At 48.9% G+C, this 15,000-nt stretch overlaps 3 protein-coding genes across 4 annotated transcripts in view; 1 reads left to right on the top strand and 2 right to left on the bottom strand.

Moving 5' to 3' along the window:
• The window catches only part of alg5 (ALG5 dolichyl-phosphate beta-glucosyltransferase), a 9,626-nt gene extending 2,799 nt beyond the window's left edge, over nucleotides 1–6,827 (bottom strand). The window contains exons 1-8 of the mRNA XM_084449928.1: nucleotides 6,681–6,827; nucleotides 5,204–5,372; nucleotides 3,830–3,876; nucleotides 3,496–3,564; nucleotides 3,202–3,294; nucleotides 2,921–3,034; nucleotides 2,546–2,605; nucleotides 1,812–1,963 (exon numbers count right to left, since the gene is read on the bottom strand). Of these exons, the coding sequence (XP_084306054.1) occupies nucleotides 1,812–1,963; nucleotides 2,546–2,605; nucleotides 2,921–3,034; nucleotides 3,202–3,294; nucleotides 3,496–3,564; nucleotides 3,830–3,876; nucleotides 5,204–5,372; nucleotides 6,681–6,743 (767 nt within the window). The 5' untranslated portion in view covers nucleotides 6,744–6,827. The remainder of the gene's footprint in view (nucleotides 1–1,811; nucleotides 1,964–2,545; nucleotides 2,606–2,920; nucleotides 3,035–3,201; nucleotides 3,295–3,495; nucleotides 3,565–3,829; nucleotides 3,877–5,203; nucleotides 5,373–6,680) is intronic.
• A 927-nt stretch (nucleotides 6,828–7,754) lies between these two features.
• exosc8 (exosome component 8) lies at nucleotides 7,755–11,230 on the top strand. 2 transcript variants are annotated; one of them, XM_084449930.1, is made up of 11 exons: nucleotides 7,755–7,775; nucleotides 7,965–8,001; nucleotides 8,508–8,571; nucleotides 8,683–8,756; nucleotides 8,863–8,908; nucleotides 9,241–9,346; nucleotides 9,497–9,542; nucleotides 9,643–9,739; nucleotides 10,385–10,493; nucleotides 10,685–10,791; nucleotides 11,024–11,230. In XM_084449930.1, the coding sequence occupies exons 1-11, from the start codon at nucleotides 7,759–7,761 to the stop codon at nucleotides 11,140–11,142; spliced, it is 822 nt and encodes a 273-aa protein (XP_084306056.1). In that variant the 5' UTR covers nucleotides 7,755–7,758; the 3' UTR covers nucleotides 11,143–11,230. The 2 variants fall into 2 exon arrangements, with proteins under 2 accessions (XP_084306056.1, XP_084306055.1); XM_084449929.1 differs by having other exon boundaries at nucleotides 10,373–10,493.
• Nucleotides 11,231–11,985: 755 nt separating this feature from the next.
• Nucleotides 11,986–15,000, bottom strand: part of supt20 (SPT20 homolog, SAGA complex component) — a 20,391-nt gene continuing 17,376 nt past the window's right edge. Inside the window, exons 21-23 of the mRNA XM_084450380.1 lie at nucleotides 14,200–14,293; nucleotides 13,491–13,579; nucleotides 11,986–12,153 (exon numbers count right to left, since the gene is read on the bottom strand). Of these exons, the coding sequence (XP_084306506.1) occupies nucleotides 12,007–12,153; nucleotides 13,491–13,579; nucleotides 14,200–14,293 (330 nt within the window). The 3' untranslated portion in view covers nucleotides 11,986–12,006. The remainder of the gene's footprint in view (nucleotides 12,154–13,490; nucleotides 13,580–14,199; nucleotides 14,294–15,000) is intronic.

The following is a 15,000-nucleotide window of genomic DNA, read 5'->3' as shown; positions in this document are numbered from 1 at the left end:
TGTGGAGGAGCTAGTTTGGGGTGTGTGTAGATGTGGAGGAGCTAGTTTGGGGTGTGTGGATGTGGTGGAGCTAGTTTGGGGGGGGGTGTAGATATGGAGGAGTTAGTTTGGGGGGGTGTGGATGTGGAGGAGCTAGTTGGGGTGTGTGTGGATGTGGTGGAGCTAGTTTGGGGTGTGTGTAGATGTGGAGGAGCTAGTTTGGGGGGGGGGTGTAGATGTGGAGGAGCTAGTTTCGGGGGGGTGTGGATGTGGAAGAGCTAGTTTGGGGTGTGTGTGGATGTGGTGGAGCTAGTTTGGGGTATGTGTGGATGTGGAAGAGCTAGTTTGGGGTGTGTGTGGATGTGGAGGAGCTAGTTTGGGGTGTGTGTAGATGTGGAGGAGCTAGTTTGGGGTGTGTGTGGATGTGGAGGAGCTAGTAGCTAGTTTGGGGTGTGTGTGGATGTGGTGGAGCTAGTTTGGGGTGTGTGTGGATGTGGTGAAGCTAGTTTGGGGTGTGTGTGGATGTGGTGGAGCTAGTTTGGGGTGTGTGTAGATGTGGAGGAGCTAGTTTGGGGTGTGTGTGGATGTGGAGGAGCTAGTAGCTAGTTTGGGGTGTGTGTGGATGTGGTGAAGCTAGTTTGGGGTGTGTGTGGATGTGGTGAAGCTAGTTTGGGGTGTGTGTAGATGTGGAGGAGCTAGTTTGGGGTGTGTGTGGATGTGGAGGAGCTAGTAGCTAGTTTGGGGTGTGTGTGGATGTGGTGAAGCTAGTTTGGGGTGTGTGTGGATGTGGAGGAGCTAGTTTGGGGTGTGTGGATGTGGAGGTGCTAGTCTGGGGTGTGTGTAGATGTGGAGGAGCTAGTTTGGGGGGGGGTGTAGATGTGGAGGAGCTAGTTTGGGGTGTGTGTGGATGTGGTGGAGCTAGTTTGGGGTGTGTGTGGATGTGGTGAAGCTAGTTTGGGGTGTGTGTGGATGTGGTGGAGCTAGTTTGGGGTGTGTGTAGATGTGGAGAAGCTAGTTTGGGGTGTGTGTAGATGTGGAGGAGCTAGTTTGAGGTGTGTGTGGATGTGGAGGAGCTAGTTTGGGGTGTGTGTAGATGTGGAGGAGCTAGTTTGGGGTGTGTGGATGTGGAGGAGCTAGTTTGGGGTGTGTGTGGATGTGGAGGAGCTAGTTTGGGGTGTGTGTAGATGTGGAGGAGCTAGTTTGGGGTGTGTGTGGATGTGGAGGAGCTAGTTTGGGGTGTGTGTGGATGTGGAGGAGCTAGTTTGGGGGGGGTGTAGATGTGGAGGAGCTAGTTTGGGGTGTGTGTGGATGTGGAGGAGCTAGTTTGGGGTGTGTGTAGATGTGGAGGAGCTAGTTTGGGGTGTGTGTGGATGTGGAGGAGCTAGTTTGGGGTGTGTGTAGATGTGGTGGAGCTAGTTTGGGGTGTGTGTAGATGTGGAGGAGCTAGTTTGGGGTGTGTGTAGATGTGGAGGAGCTAGTTTGGGGTGTGTGTAGATGTGGAGGAGCTAGTTTGGGGTGTGTGTAGATGTGGAGGAGCTAGTTTGGGGTGTGTGTAGATGTGCAGGAGCTAGTTTGGGGGGTGTGGTGTGGATGTGGTGGAGCTCGTTTGGGGGGGGTGTAGATGTGGAGGAGCTCGTTTGGGGGGGGTGTAGATGTGGAGGAGTTAGTTTGGGGTGTGTGTAGATGTGGTGGAGCTAGTTTGGGGTGTGTGTGGAAGTGGGAGAACTAGTCTGGGGTGTGTGTGGAGGTCGAGAGGGCTAACTGGGGTGTGTGACGATGGAGGAAGCGGATTGGACGGACGGAAGCTATGACGGACGGTCTGGCCAGCTCACCAGCGCTCCACATGGAGAGAGGAGAAGGTCTTGAGGGCGGCCTCGCGCGTGAAGAGCTTGAAACCGCACTGCGTGTCCTTGATCCCCCGCACGCAGAAGAACCACACCAGGAAGTGGAACCCGTACATCAGGAAGGTACGGAACATGGAGCGCTGCCATGGAGACGCAAACACAACGTGAGTTTGGACCACAGATATAAACAACAACATAAAAACAATATGCATATCTCTGTGATTTATACCGTTACTACCGCCAATACTTCAGTCAGTAATAGTCTTAATAGTAGGCATATGCTGTGTAGGCTGACACAGACAGACAGACACAAACAAACAAATAGAGACAGACAGACAGACAGACAGACAGACAGACAGCCCCAGAGAGATATGACACTCACTGACAGGCCGCCACACAGACAGACAGAGGGACACATTGACATTCAGACAGACAATGAAGCAGACAGACAAAGACACAGAAAATCAGACAGAGAGAAAGACAGACAGATGAGTTAGACAGACAGATGAGTTAGACAGACAGATGAGTTAGACAGACAGACAGGCAGACAGACAGACAGACAGGCAGACAGACAGACAGACAGACAGACAGACAGGCAGGCAGGCAGGCAGACAGACAGACAGACAGGCAGGCAGGCAGACAGACAGACAGACAGACCAGACAGACAAACCGACAGACAGACAGACAGACAGACAGACAGGCAGACAGACAGGCTTGGGTACCTGAGTGATAGAGTCCTGCTCCAGGTGAGCCCTGGAGCCACAGGAAATGGCCATGTTTTCCTGTGAGACACAGACAGACTTGTCAGAGAGAGAAGCAGCTTCACAGACACACTGTCAGAGAGACAAGCAGCTTCACAGACACACTGTCAGAGAGACAAGCAGCTTCACAGACACACTGTCAGAGAGACAAGCAGCTTCACAGACAGACACTGTCAGAGAGACAAGCAGCTTCATAGACACGATCCGCAGCAGCCACATGCAGTCAGGTGATCACTGGTCCAAGCTCATTGTACATTTCAAAAAATGGTAACCTGTTGAGAGTGAGTTAGTTAGCGTGAAGGAGAGAGAATAGCCAGAAAGATGATGTGAACCCACTGGTTTGGGGTCGATGTCGTGAAGGCCGGCCTCCACCTTCTCAATGTCAGCAAACTTAGTGGCTCCATCAGCGTCCGCCATCAGGATGAACTTCCCCCTGGAGCTCAGAGTACCCTGGGGTGCCGGGAGGGAGGTAAACAGGAAGTACATCAAAGATAAAGGTCTCTAGGCACTCAATGACAGAATTGTGTATGTTTTTTAGAAGTGGCCCCCACTCCTTCCTCCACGGTGACGATGAAGCTTGTTTGTGATTGGACGGCTGGAGAGAGCTCAGGACTCACCATCCTCACGGCGCCACCCTTGCCCCTGTTCCTCTCCAGGGTCAGAACCCGCACCTTGTCCGCCCCGTACTTCCTGGTGTACCTCAACGCAACCTGGGAACGCAAGACAACACATAGAACCTCTACTTCACTCAGAGGAGAGAGGGCAGACTTTTAGATATCTGGGCCCTCAGCATCGAAACAAGGGCAAACATCATCATATATACCATGATATTATATGACTATAATAAGGAATATTCCCAGAGAAAAACATGAATGATGTGTTGTATCAACAGCAGAGATAGATGACGGTACCTCTGTGGTTTTGTCTTTGCTGCCGTCATCAACCACAATGACCTCATAGGTAAACAAGGGCTGCTGCTTCTGAGGAGAGAAAGGAGGCAGAGTTGAGCATGGAGGATTCTGCTGGCTTATACTGCCACCTTGTGGCTAGGGGGGGGGGAAATTATGTATTTCTTTAAACCCATCAAAATCGTTTTGGGCGGCGCTAATCTGTTTCTTTTTTCATTTTTTCAACTGTACCCTTGTAAAATAGTGCCGGGAATTGAATCTGATTGGCAATGAGCGGTGCCAATGAGAGGCTTATCTCAAAAACCTCCATGCGCTGAGCCAGACTAGGGAGACCTACCTGTCTGTTCTCCAGGTATTCCATAGCTTCCTCCATCATCACCGGCACTGAAACGACACACAGGTCTCACGTTACGACGAGCCATCCTGCGCCGCACATAAGAGCAGCTCCAGGGTGAAACTAGAGCTGTGTTCGGAATCGCTCCCTATTCACTACATAGTGCACTATATAGGGCGTCAGCCATTTTGTTTGTAGTGTCCGAATTCTCAACGGAATTTTTGTTCCCTATATAGTCCACTATTTATTACCCACAATTCACCTTGATTTGCAGGGAACAGTGCATGTACCCTACATTTTCTCCGTTCCCTAGGTAGTTCACTACATGGTGAACCCTATATAGGGAATAGGGAGTGAGGGAACGAGGGAACGAACACAGCTCTAGACAGAAAAGACTGAGGATCCCAGCCAGGAAGTCAAACTGACCAGACAGGTTTGGCAAAGCTTTGCACAGACGAATGGTTGACTTTCAACCCTGAATATGATAGGTCTACAACAGGCTTATAAGATCAGGTGTCAAGCATCCATTGGTACCTCTGTTCCATTGATAAAATTGTCTGAACAGCATTTTGTTCCTGAAAAAGACAGGGCCAGTCCTGATGATAAGTCCCACAATGTCCCACAAAGTCTTAAACCAGGGATAAATGGTGCGATTTCTCCATAATTTTCCTGTCGCAGACTAAATTGCATAATCATAGAGGAATTTGAGTGTCGAGTGTCAAGTCAGAACACCAGAAGTTGCACAGTGCGAGAGAGTGGAAGATCAGCGACTATCACTGCAGACTATCACTGCAGACTATCACTGCAGACTATCACAATAACAGATCACTGCAGACTATCACTGCAGACTATCACTGCAGACTATCACTGCAGACTATCACAATAACAGATCACTGCAGACTATCACTGCAGACTATCACAATAACAGATCACTGCAGACTATCACTGCAGACTATCACTGCAGACTATCACAATAACAGATCACTGCAGACTATCATTGCAGACTATCACATTAACAGATCACTGCAGAGTATCACTTGCAAACAGTAACAGTACAAATGTGTGAAACTGAAAACCAGGTCTGAAAGTGAAACAGGACCTGAACCCTCTCTACTCACAGTGCCTGGTTGCTTTACAGACAAGATCAACTCTAGTAGTTCTGGTGCAAAAAGAACAGTAGATGAGGATGATAGTGACAGACTGCTAGACTACAGATAGTACCTTTAAATGTCTAGCTGTGTACCTAGGACTGTACAGAGGGACTGATTAGTACTGATAAGATACTGTAAGGACACGAGATGACAAGAATTTCAATGTGTACTTGTTACACATGGTAAATAAACGCTCTATTCTAGTAGCGATGCCTCCCACACTCACATCGGAGCTCCTCGTTGTACGACGGCACCACCACGGACAGATGGCGGGAGTCGGGGTCGTGGAGGCGGGGGAACGGAGCCTTCTCCCCAGCCTCGGTCAGGAAGTACTTCTCCTTCTCATGACGGGTCAGGTCCACCACACCAGCGCTGAGATGCGCCACTATGAACACCTGAAGAACCAGGAGGGATGCAAGTGAGAACGGGTCCGATGACATGGCAGTCTAAAGATGACGACTGGTAGCTTGAGTGACGAGAGGCGTTTTTGAAGAATGAACCGCTGTTATAGTTGTCAATATGATAAATGACATCATGACTGTGCCTTCCTGCATAAGATCTATTGAAACACTCATCTCAGATCTCACTGTCAGATTGAATGAATGGCAGTGGAGCCATGCAGAATAGGCTCTGTGCACCAGCTCCACTACTTCCTGAAAGTCACTTGGCATCTTTATTTCCTGTCCTATATGATTGGATTAGGTGATTAATCAGGTGTGAGGCAGACCCAGCGCACAGCTGATTAATCACTTAATCCAATCATATTGGACAGGAAATAAAGATGCCAAGTGACTTTCAGGAAGTAGTGGAGCTGGTGCACAGAGCCTATTGCACAGACAGACTGAGACTACAAGCCAGCTGATATTACTAATACATACATACCACTATCAAACCTGATATTACTAATACATACATACCACTATCAAACCTGATATTACTAATACACACATACCACTATCAAACCTGATATTACTAATACATACATTACCACTATCAAACCTGATATTACTAATACACACATACCACTATCAAACCTGATATTACTAATACATACATACCACTATCAAACCTGATATTACTAATACACACATACCACTATCAAACCTGATATTACTAATACACACATACCACTATCAAACCTGATATTACTAATACACACATACCACTATCAAACCTGATATTACTAATACACACATACCACTATCAAACCTGATATTACTAATACACACATACCACTATCAAACCTGATATTACTAATACATACATACCACTATCAAACCTGATATTACTAATACACACATACCACTATCAAACCTGATATTACTAATACATACATACCACTATCAAACCTGATATTACTAATACATACATACCACTATCAAACCTGATATTACTAATACATACATACCACTATCAAACCTGATATTACTAATACATACATACCACTATCAAACCTGATATTACTAATACATACATACCACTATCAAACCTGATATTACTAATACACACATACCACTATCAAACCTGATATTACTAATACACACATACCACTATCAAACCTGATATTACTAATACACACATACATACATACACACACACACACACACACACACACACACACACACACACACACACACACACACACACACACACACACACACACACACATACATACATACATACATACATACATACATACATACCACTATCAAACCTGCAGCTGCCAATGCAACCAATCCTTGAATCAATTCATAGAGGAAATCCATTCTCCATTCCTCCACCAGCAGACTCCCTAGCTCTCTCCCTAGGTCTTTAACTCCTTTGTCTTGTGTTCCGTCTTGTAACTTAAATGTCCCAGACAGCAGGTTTAGAGTAAAGTCGCAGTAGAAAATCACAGCCTTTGAATTGTCCTCCTCATTGAGCTTTACTTCTACTCACAGTGGAACACCTACGCGGAAGTGTTTCCCTGAAAACCACATCATCACATTGATGCGAGGCTCCATAGTGACTCCCACAGGCACTGCGCCCCCTAGCGGCTGGGAGGGGGAACACCATAGTAACTCCCACAGGCTGACTAGTAAAGACACTGCGCCCCCTAGCGGCTGGGAGGGGAAACACCATAGTAACTCCCACAGGCTGACTAGTAAAGACACTGCGCCCCCTAGCGGCTGGGAGGGAGAACACCATAGTAACTCCCACAGGCTAGTAAAGACACTGCGACCCCTACCGGCCGGGAGGGAGAACAGACTGAAAGGGCGCAGTCTTTTATTTTATATTATTGAAATATATTTTCAAATTTACACATACAAAGTAGGGACATATTAAAAAAAACATTCAGCATAATATCTTCAATATACATTAAAGACAATATGCAACATAATAAACCAAACTTTGAAGAACCAAAACAAACAACATCAAACTGAGGGAGAAAAATAAATCAAATAAAAAATCAAATAAACCAAGTAATCTAGCCTATTTGTTGTTTTTTTATTAGAAAGTAGCCTATTATTTTTCTAATATATGAAAGAAGGGGCGCAGTCCAGGATATGATCAGACGCGTGGAAGATCAATCCTGCAACCATTCATTTTGCACTAAACGGTTTGCAATGTATGACAAAAACTTTGCAAAACGATAGAAGAAATTAGCACTAAATATGATCGAACTTTTATTTTATTTCATTTATTTTGAGCAAATATAAATGTCGTGTTTACAGGACGTCATGACCTGTGACCTTCCGTTCTGACGTCAGATCGACCGAACACGTGGTCAACCAAAACATCATGGCGGCCGGATTCAAGTAAGTCTGCATGTCACGGTGAAAACAACCCATTTCTGTTCACCACGTGTATAGATCAGCCCTCCAAGATATGGAAGCTAATGTCTTGAACCTTACTGAAGGATGTAGTTAATCTAGCCACTTCACTTCACGTTTTTAGGGCTGAGAGATACAATGTTGGCTGATATCTCCTCTGCTCTCTCCCCCCAGGACCGCAGAACCTCTGGAATACCACAGGAGCTTCCTGGTCAGTAGTTGAACCCCCAGACTTGAACCCCCAGACTCAACACAATCCTGTCTTATGTCTCTAATATGAGCACAGTATTACGCAGAGCTATTGTGTAACCAGCTATCTTCAACCAGCATTCTTCTCTCCCTGCCTCTATCTGGGCACATTTATGCACACACAGACATACACCAATGTTTGCCATGTCTCTCCTATGATGTTATTAGCCTCTCTTACTCTGAAAATGTAATTTAATGTTATTTATTGCTCTATAAATGTTCTTAGCCGGTAGACAAACATACTCCTGGAGCTCGATCGCCTTGTTGAGAGGGGTCAGGGAAGAATTTTTACAGCTCACTTATCTGGCCCCCAGGGGGATTACTGTTTTTTTTGCTTCCCTCTGGAATATGTAGAGAGTGGGTCGTATGCCCACCTCCCTTGTTCTCTGTAAAGCGCATTGTGTTGCCTCTGGGTATGAAATGCGCTATACAAATAAAGCTTTGATTGATTGATTGATTGATTGATAGAAAGAAAACTGTCGGCCGGATGGGAGGGAGCTGGGCGAATTCAGGACCACAACATTGAACATAGGTGAGGATAATGATCAGTTAAATCTGGTGGTAGATGCAAATACTATATTCTTGTACATTGACTGTAGCCACTAGTCTCGCGATGATGTCAAAACAATCTTTCTGTTTCCAGGTTCGATATCCACGGCCGATGGCTCTGCCTTGGTGAAGGTTGGGAACACCACAGTCATCTGTGGCATTAAGGCAGTAAGTCATTAGTTAAGTAACTAACACTCATCTCCACCCTCATCAAATCAGGGCTGTAAGAACAGAACAGTGGTCTTAAACACATCTGCCATTTTCTCATTCAAAGGAACTAGCAAACCCACCGGTGGACGCTCCCTGTAAAGGTTACATTGGTGAGTGTTTGTAAGGAGAAGACAGGGGAAAGCAATGGATGCTTCAAACTAGTGTGACTCTATTAACTCTATTTACTAGTCAATGGCTAGTAAAAAAATCACAAAACCCTGCTAGTACAGTTAATGTTAAACTATTATATGCACACTACTATTATACAGATTCTGAGAATCACACGACACCAAGATAACATACTAACTGGTATAATAGCAAATTGCAATAGTAAAAAGCATTATTTCTGGCTGGTAAAAAATCTTTCCATTTAAGCTGGTAAGACAAAAAAGTGACTTTAAACCCCTGTGTGTGTGTGTGTGTGTGTGTGTGTGTTTTCCAGTGCCCAACGTGGACCTGCCCCCGCTGTGCTCATCGCGGTTCCGCCCCGGGCCCCCTGGAGAGCAGGCCCAGGCTGCCAGCCAGTTCATCGCTGACGTCATCGAGAGGTACGGCATTAACACGGGTTCCAATCCCCTTTTGGTGATATTACTAACAGGTGGTCCCTTCCTGTATGAACCCATGTCCTGGTAATTTATTTACGAGCCGAGAGCATCTTTAGCCCTCGCTGAGAAAACCCTTTTTCCTCGTCGTTGCAGCTCTGACGTGATACAGACAGAAGACCTGTGCATTGAAAAGGGAAAGGTAACACCTATACGGCCGGTGGAACAAACATTTAGTGACGTGTCTGTAGTTCTGGGTGTTGGCGTGATGCTGATCGTGAGTTGTTCTGGCTGCCCCTCAGCTGTGCTGGGTCCTGTACTGTGACCTGCTGTGTCTGGACTACGACGGAAACCTGCTGGACGCCTGCGTCACGGCTCTGCTGGCTGCGCTGAAGAACGGTAGGCCGCCGTCCCGAGGAACAGGCCGTCACAGCGCGTCGTAACCTAGCTGCAAACAAAAGGCCTTAGTGTCTACAGACGCTCACCAACTATACTATCAACAAACCCTCAACTACAACTGTTGATGATGTAGCTGCATACAAATGCCTCATGGATAATGTCTACATACACTCACCAACTATACTAACAACAAACCATCAGCTACATCTCTGTTGATGATATGCAACAAGTGGTTAAGTGGATAGTTAGTTGAAGGGGGCGGCTGTAGCTCAGTTGGTAGAGCGGGTCGTTCAGTGATCGAAGGGTCAGTGGTTCGAATCCCAGCTCCGACTGTCTACATGTCAAAGTGTCCTTGAGCAAAAAACCCAAATTGCTCCCAATGAGCAGGTTAGCGCCTTGCATGGCAGCTACCGCCATTGGTGTGTGAATGGGTGAATGAGAGGTCTTTGTAAAGCGCTTTGAGTGCCGCTAAGGTGGAAAAGCGCTATATAAGTGCAGTCCATTTACCATTCGAAGGTTTGTTGGCAGGTTAGTTGTGCATCCACTGTGCGGCGTACAGACCGTGTTGGGGGTGTTTCCTGAGGAGAGATCTCCTGAATCTCCTGAATCTGCTCTTTCTCATGTCTCTGGCAGCGCAACTTCCAGAGGTCTCCATCAACAAGGAAACCAGCGTCCCGGAGGTCAACCTGGAGAAGAGGCGTGGTCTGAAGATCCACAGACATCCTGTAGCCGCCTCCTTCGCCGTGTTTGATGAGTAAGTATTTATCACCCCCCCCCACCCCCCCTCAAGATGAAAGGTAAACTATGAGTTTAATTTGACGCATAACCGTAGCCCTGGACCTAGATTCAGAAAGGTAAACATAGCTGATGCCTCATCTAGGAGATAGAAGATCTGTGTGTGTGTATCCATCCATGGTAACCCTGCTTCGTCGCGTTCGTTCGCAGCGCCATAGTGATCGTGGATCCCACGGCCGAGGAGGAGGGCCTGTCCACCGCCAGCATCACCGTGGTAACCGACGAGGAGGAGCGCCTCTGTTCCCTCCACAAGCCAGGTGACGGGAAACACCCACAATCCCCCCAGTTGTTAAAATCCTGAACTAACACACGGCTCGTGTTCAGGTCAGGTCCCCAGAGCACCGATGGCAGTCCTGACCCTCCCTCCTGACCCCACCCCACCCCGTCTAAAACCCCCTCTGATCTCGGCCGTCAGGGTGGCGGGTTGCTGTGCTGACCCCCTCCTCAGGGTGGCGGGTTGCTGTGCTGACCCCCTCCTCTCTCCCTCAGGTGGGACGTGGTTGTCTGGAGAGAAGCTGCAGGACTGCATCAGCCGAGCGTCGACGAGGCACAGGGAAGTCCGCAAGCTCATCGACAAAGTCACACAGAGCGCCAAGACAGCGGAATGAAGACGCACACACACACAGACGCACACACTGTTTTTCTCTAAAAGTTGTATTTTCCACTGTCAATATATATTCTTTTTTATGACAATAAAACTGCTGACAAAGAACAAAAAATTTACAAAAGATTCTGCCTCAGTGTCCAGAAACGTCTCTCTTGCACACACACCTGATTTCCTGTAAGAATATACAACCGGCTCCCCAAACTCCTAGAAGGAAATGCCTTTTTTTTCCCTCTAAAATGTGCCGTATAAAAACTGCACACAGTGTTGCATGCTGGGACAATGAGTCTTACAGTTGTGACTCGAAACAGTAGACGTCCCCCAGAGAGAGAGAGAGAGCGATAGATCAAACTCTGTATTCCATTTTCTCCCATAATACTTAAAACTAGGATTTAGCGGAGGACAGCTGACAGTTAATCAGTACCTACAGGCAACTTCAGGCACGTTCATGGGGAGTCCTCTGAGAGTGTGCGTTGACCGTCCGCGCCAACAGGGCGTCTGTACAGGACACCATCCAGGGAGGAGGGACAACGCCTGTGTGTGTGTGTGTGTGGGGGGGGGGAGCCCCTGCCTGATAACCTCCAACAAGAACCATCTTCATTCTCTATCTCATTTCAAAAATACAAGGTTCTTTGAACATGGTACGGCAGGGCCAAGTTTTCTCCAAAAAAACAGACGGTCGGTACATAAAATGCATTTTGTGTTCTCTCCCTCGGCTACTAAAGGACTGAAGATTGTTTTGTTTCGTCTGTCGTCTCCACAGCCAATGAGACGCAGACAAAGAGCACAGTCTGGATCATTCATATCTTCATGATGGAAGGACGAGGACGCGTGTGTGTGTGTCCGGGGATGGCGGGGGTTCTCTCTGTCATGACTTGGGGAGGGGCTGTGGCGTGCACCTCTTCCTCTTACTTCTTGGCTGGCTGGCGGTATGTTGCCGTGGCGACGCCCCCGGCTGAGACCCCGCCCCCATAGCCATTTGCTGCTGCTGCATTTGGTGCTGCAAGAATTGCAACTGTAACAGAGAGAGAGAGAAACGGAGAAAATCAATACAAGTTCAAACTGGAGATCGATGTGATTCAGCGAGCAACACTGGACCTGAACCCCGTTAGCAGTGTAGCGGCCGCTAGGCTAGGCTAGGCTAGGCTAGGCTAGGCTAGCCGCTGGTCAGTGAGGCCCAGGCTGTCATGGTTGGCGGTCCTGACCAAGCTGACAGGACGCAGGCTGAGCGTGAGGCTGGACAGGCCAGGGTCAGGGACAGTGTTGTTCAGGCTCTGTATGCAGCACACTGGGGACAGTCCAGGAGGGGTAACACGTTAGTCTGGGTATGAGGGGGGGGGGGGGGGGGGGTTAGTCTGGGTATGAGGGGAGGAGGGGGGGGGGGTTAGTCTGGGTATGAGGGGAGGAGGGGGGGGGGTTAGTCTGGGTATGAGGGGAGGAGAGGGGGGGGGTTAGTCTGGGTATGAGGGGAGGAGGGGGGGGGGTTAGTCTGGGTATGAGGGGAGGAGGGAGGGGGGTTAGTGTTGGGAGGAGGTGTGGGTGTGAAATGGGTGGGCTGAGTGGGGAGCGTGGGGGGGGGGGGGTGGACACACAGTAGAGCAGCACCAGGGACACCGGATGCCAGCAGGGTTTTTGGGCGGCCGATCTGGAGCCGTGACCCCTAGCAACAGCATCACACACGCCGCTGGGCAGCCATGCTGGGGCTCAGAAGCACGGCGCCTCCACTGATTCAAACTCCGCTTCAAGTGAGCTCAGCAACTTCACCTGGCTCTCCTTGTCAAGACTGCCTTTGCTACTGAGGTTGGGTAAAGGCACGGCCAACGAGTGCAACATGAACGATGAATAAATCAAGCCAAATATAACGGGTTTGTAAAACACATTTAATCAGTAAAATATAAAAAAATATCCTGCAAGCAAGCGCCGGATAGGAGTAACGAAGCGTGGAAAGCGCTTGATGGCTTCTATTGCTAAACATGCATCCTAGCGCCACAAGCGGTTAGTTACTAGAGATGGACGTCATGCCACAAGCGTGACCTCCTGGGGGGTCGCGGAGCGAACGGAGGAAGGAAAGCAGATGTGGGCGGCGGGCGGTGGAGCTGACGACGGGGTTCGGAGCGAGGAATGGCGTGGCGGTTATGACGGACGGGTTTGATACGGACTACCGGCTTCCTTCCCAGAAAAAAACATCAACAGCGAAAAACGGTCAAACAGGTCGTTAGTGACAGAGAATGTCCCACGCGGCTGCCTCGGTCTCTGAGGGCGGCGAGGGGCTGTGCGTCGTCTGGCGTGTGTGTTTGGGTGTTAAAAGGGCTGTCGTGTGTGTGTGTATAGGTGTTAAAGTTGCTGCATTACTTGGATCTGTGGCTGGTGCTGTTGCTGGAGCCTTGGAGAGGGCAGGGGGGGCCCAGGCCCGTCCAGACCACACCCCAACTGGGACAGCACTACGGGGGTGGGGGGGGGGGGGGGGTGGGTGGGGGGGGGGGGTGGGTGGAGGGGAGGGGGGGTAGGGAGTCGGACCGGGAGGGGGGGGGGGGGGGAGTCAGGAGGGAAGCACAGAGAGGGAGGGAGGAGAGACAAGCAGGAGAGCCGAGGAGCAGAGGAGGGGAGAAGAGCACACGTTGGTGGTGGTGGGGGTGGGTGGGTGGGGGTGGGGTTTAGAGGGACGTCACAGAGCGCGGAGGAGGAAGGAGAGACCAGTGGGGGAGGAGGAAAAAAAAAGGGGGAGAGGGAGGGAGGGAGAGAAAGAAGGGCAGGGTGGTGGGGGAAGGGAGGGGGGGGGGACAACAGAAAAGGGATGTAGCAGAGAGGTAGGCTGGTTGAGTTTCAACTAGCCGCTGGTTACACTACAAACACTCACGAGCGCCGGGGGTCCGTGTTTAAACACTTAGTCATCAGGTCGAGTGAAAGACGCTACGAGACCCCGCGTTAGTACTGACCCACTAGTGAGTGTCCGTTAGTGACCACTACTACTACTACTACTGGGTGAGGATGTATGGACGTGTTACTGGAAGTAGGGATTAAGACACGTGTGTGTGTGTGTGTGTGTGTGTGTGTGTGTTACCTGCGGCCTGTGGAGACATGAAGCCGCCTACTCCGGTCAGGTTGATCAGAGCGGTCTGCTGGTTTCCCAGCGCTCCGTCTGACCCCTGGTCACCCTGAGGAAGGTCAGAGGTCATCTTAAGATCACATCTACAGTCAACTTGATGGCGTGTGTTTGTGTGTGAGCGAGAGAGTGTGTGTGAGCCAGTGTATGTGTGTGTGTGTGTGTGTGTGTGAGAGAGAGAGAGAGAGTGTGTGTGTGTGTGTGGGTGTGTGTGTGTGTGTGTGTGTGTGTGATGGAGAGAGTGTCCGTGTGTGTGTGTTTGTGTGTGTGTGTGTAAGGTACAGATGTAGACTACTTGTTTTCATATTTGGCAGTCTAGGACATACACACAGGTTGGTCGTACAGTAAGTGGGTTCCAACAACTGGGAATGCCCAAAAAGCAGGCTGAACGCCTCGTTAAACACTGCTCTGTCTCTGCTGTCATAGGCAGCCGCCGTATATGGCGGAGACGCTGCTACTTGTACCCCTGAACGATGTGTGAAATAAAGCTATGCTGCTGATCCATGAATTGTGATTGTATGCTGACTGCACCTTTAGTATTTGTGTCCCTGTATGTAATTTTCTCTATGTGGACGTAAATACATTGTTAATATTTATATGTGAGTGAGAGAGAGAGAGTGTGAGCCAGTGTGTGTGTGTGTGTGTGTGTGTGTGCGTGCGTACCTAGCTACTAGCCTGGTTGCTGGGATTGAAAGTGAACAAAGCAACATTTAATGTTAGCTTGTGAGCTATAGAGCATAGTCTACAGCCAAACAAGGG

The sequence above is a fragment of the Borostomias antarcticus genome, assembly GCF_949987555.1.
Source record: "Borostomias antarcticus genome assembly, chromosome: 15".
In the NCBI taxonomy this organism is placed as follows: Eukaryota; Metazoa; Chordata; class Actinopteri; order Stomiiformes; family Stomiidae; genus Borostomias; species Borostomias antarcticus.
The sequence above is the reverse complement of the archived record's forward strand: the minus strand, read 5'-3'. Positions and strand labels throughout refer to the sequence as shown.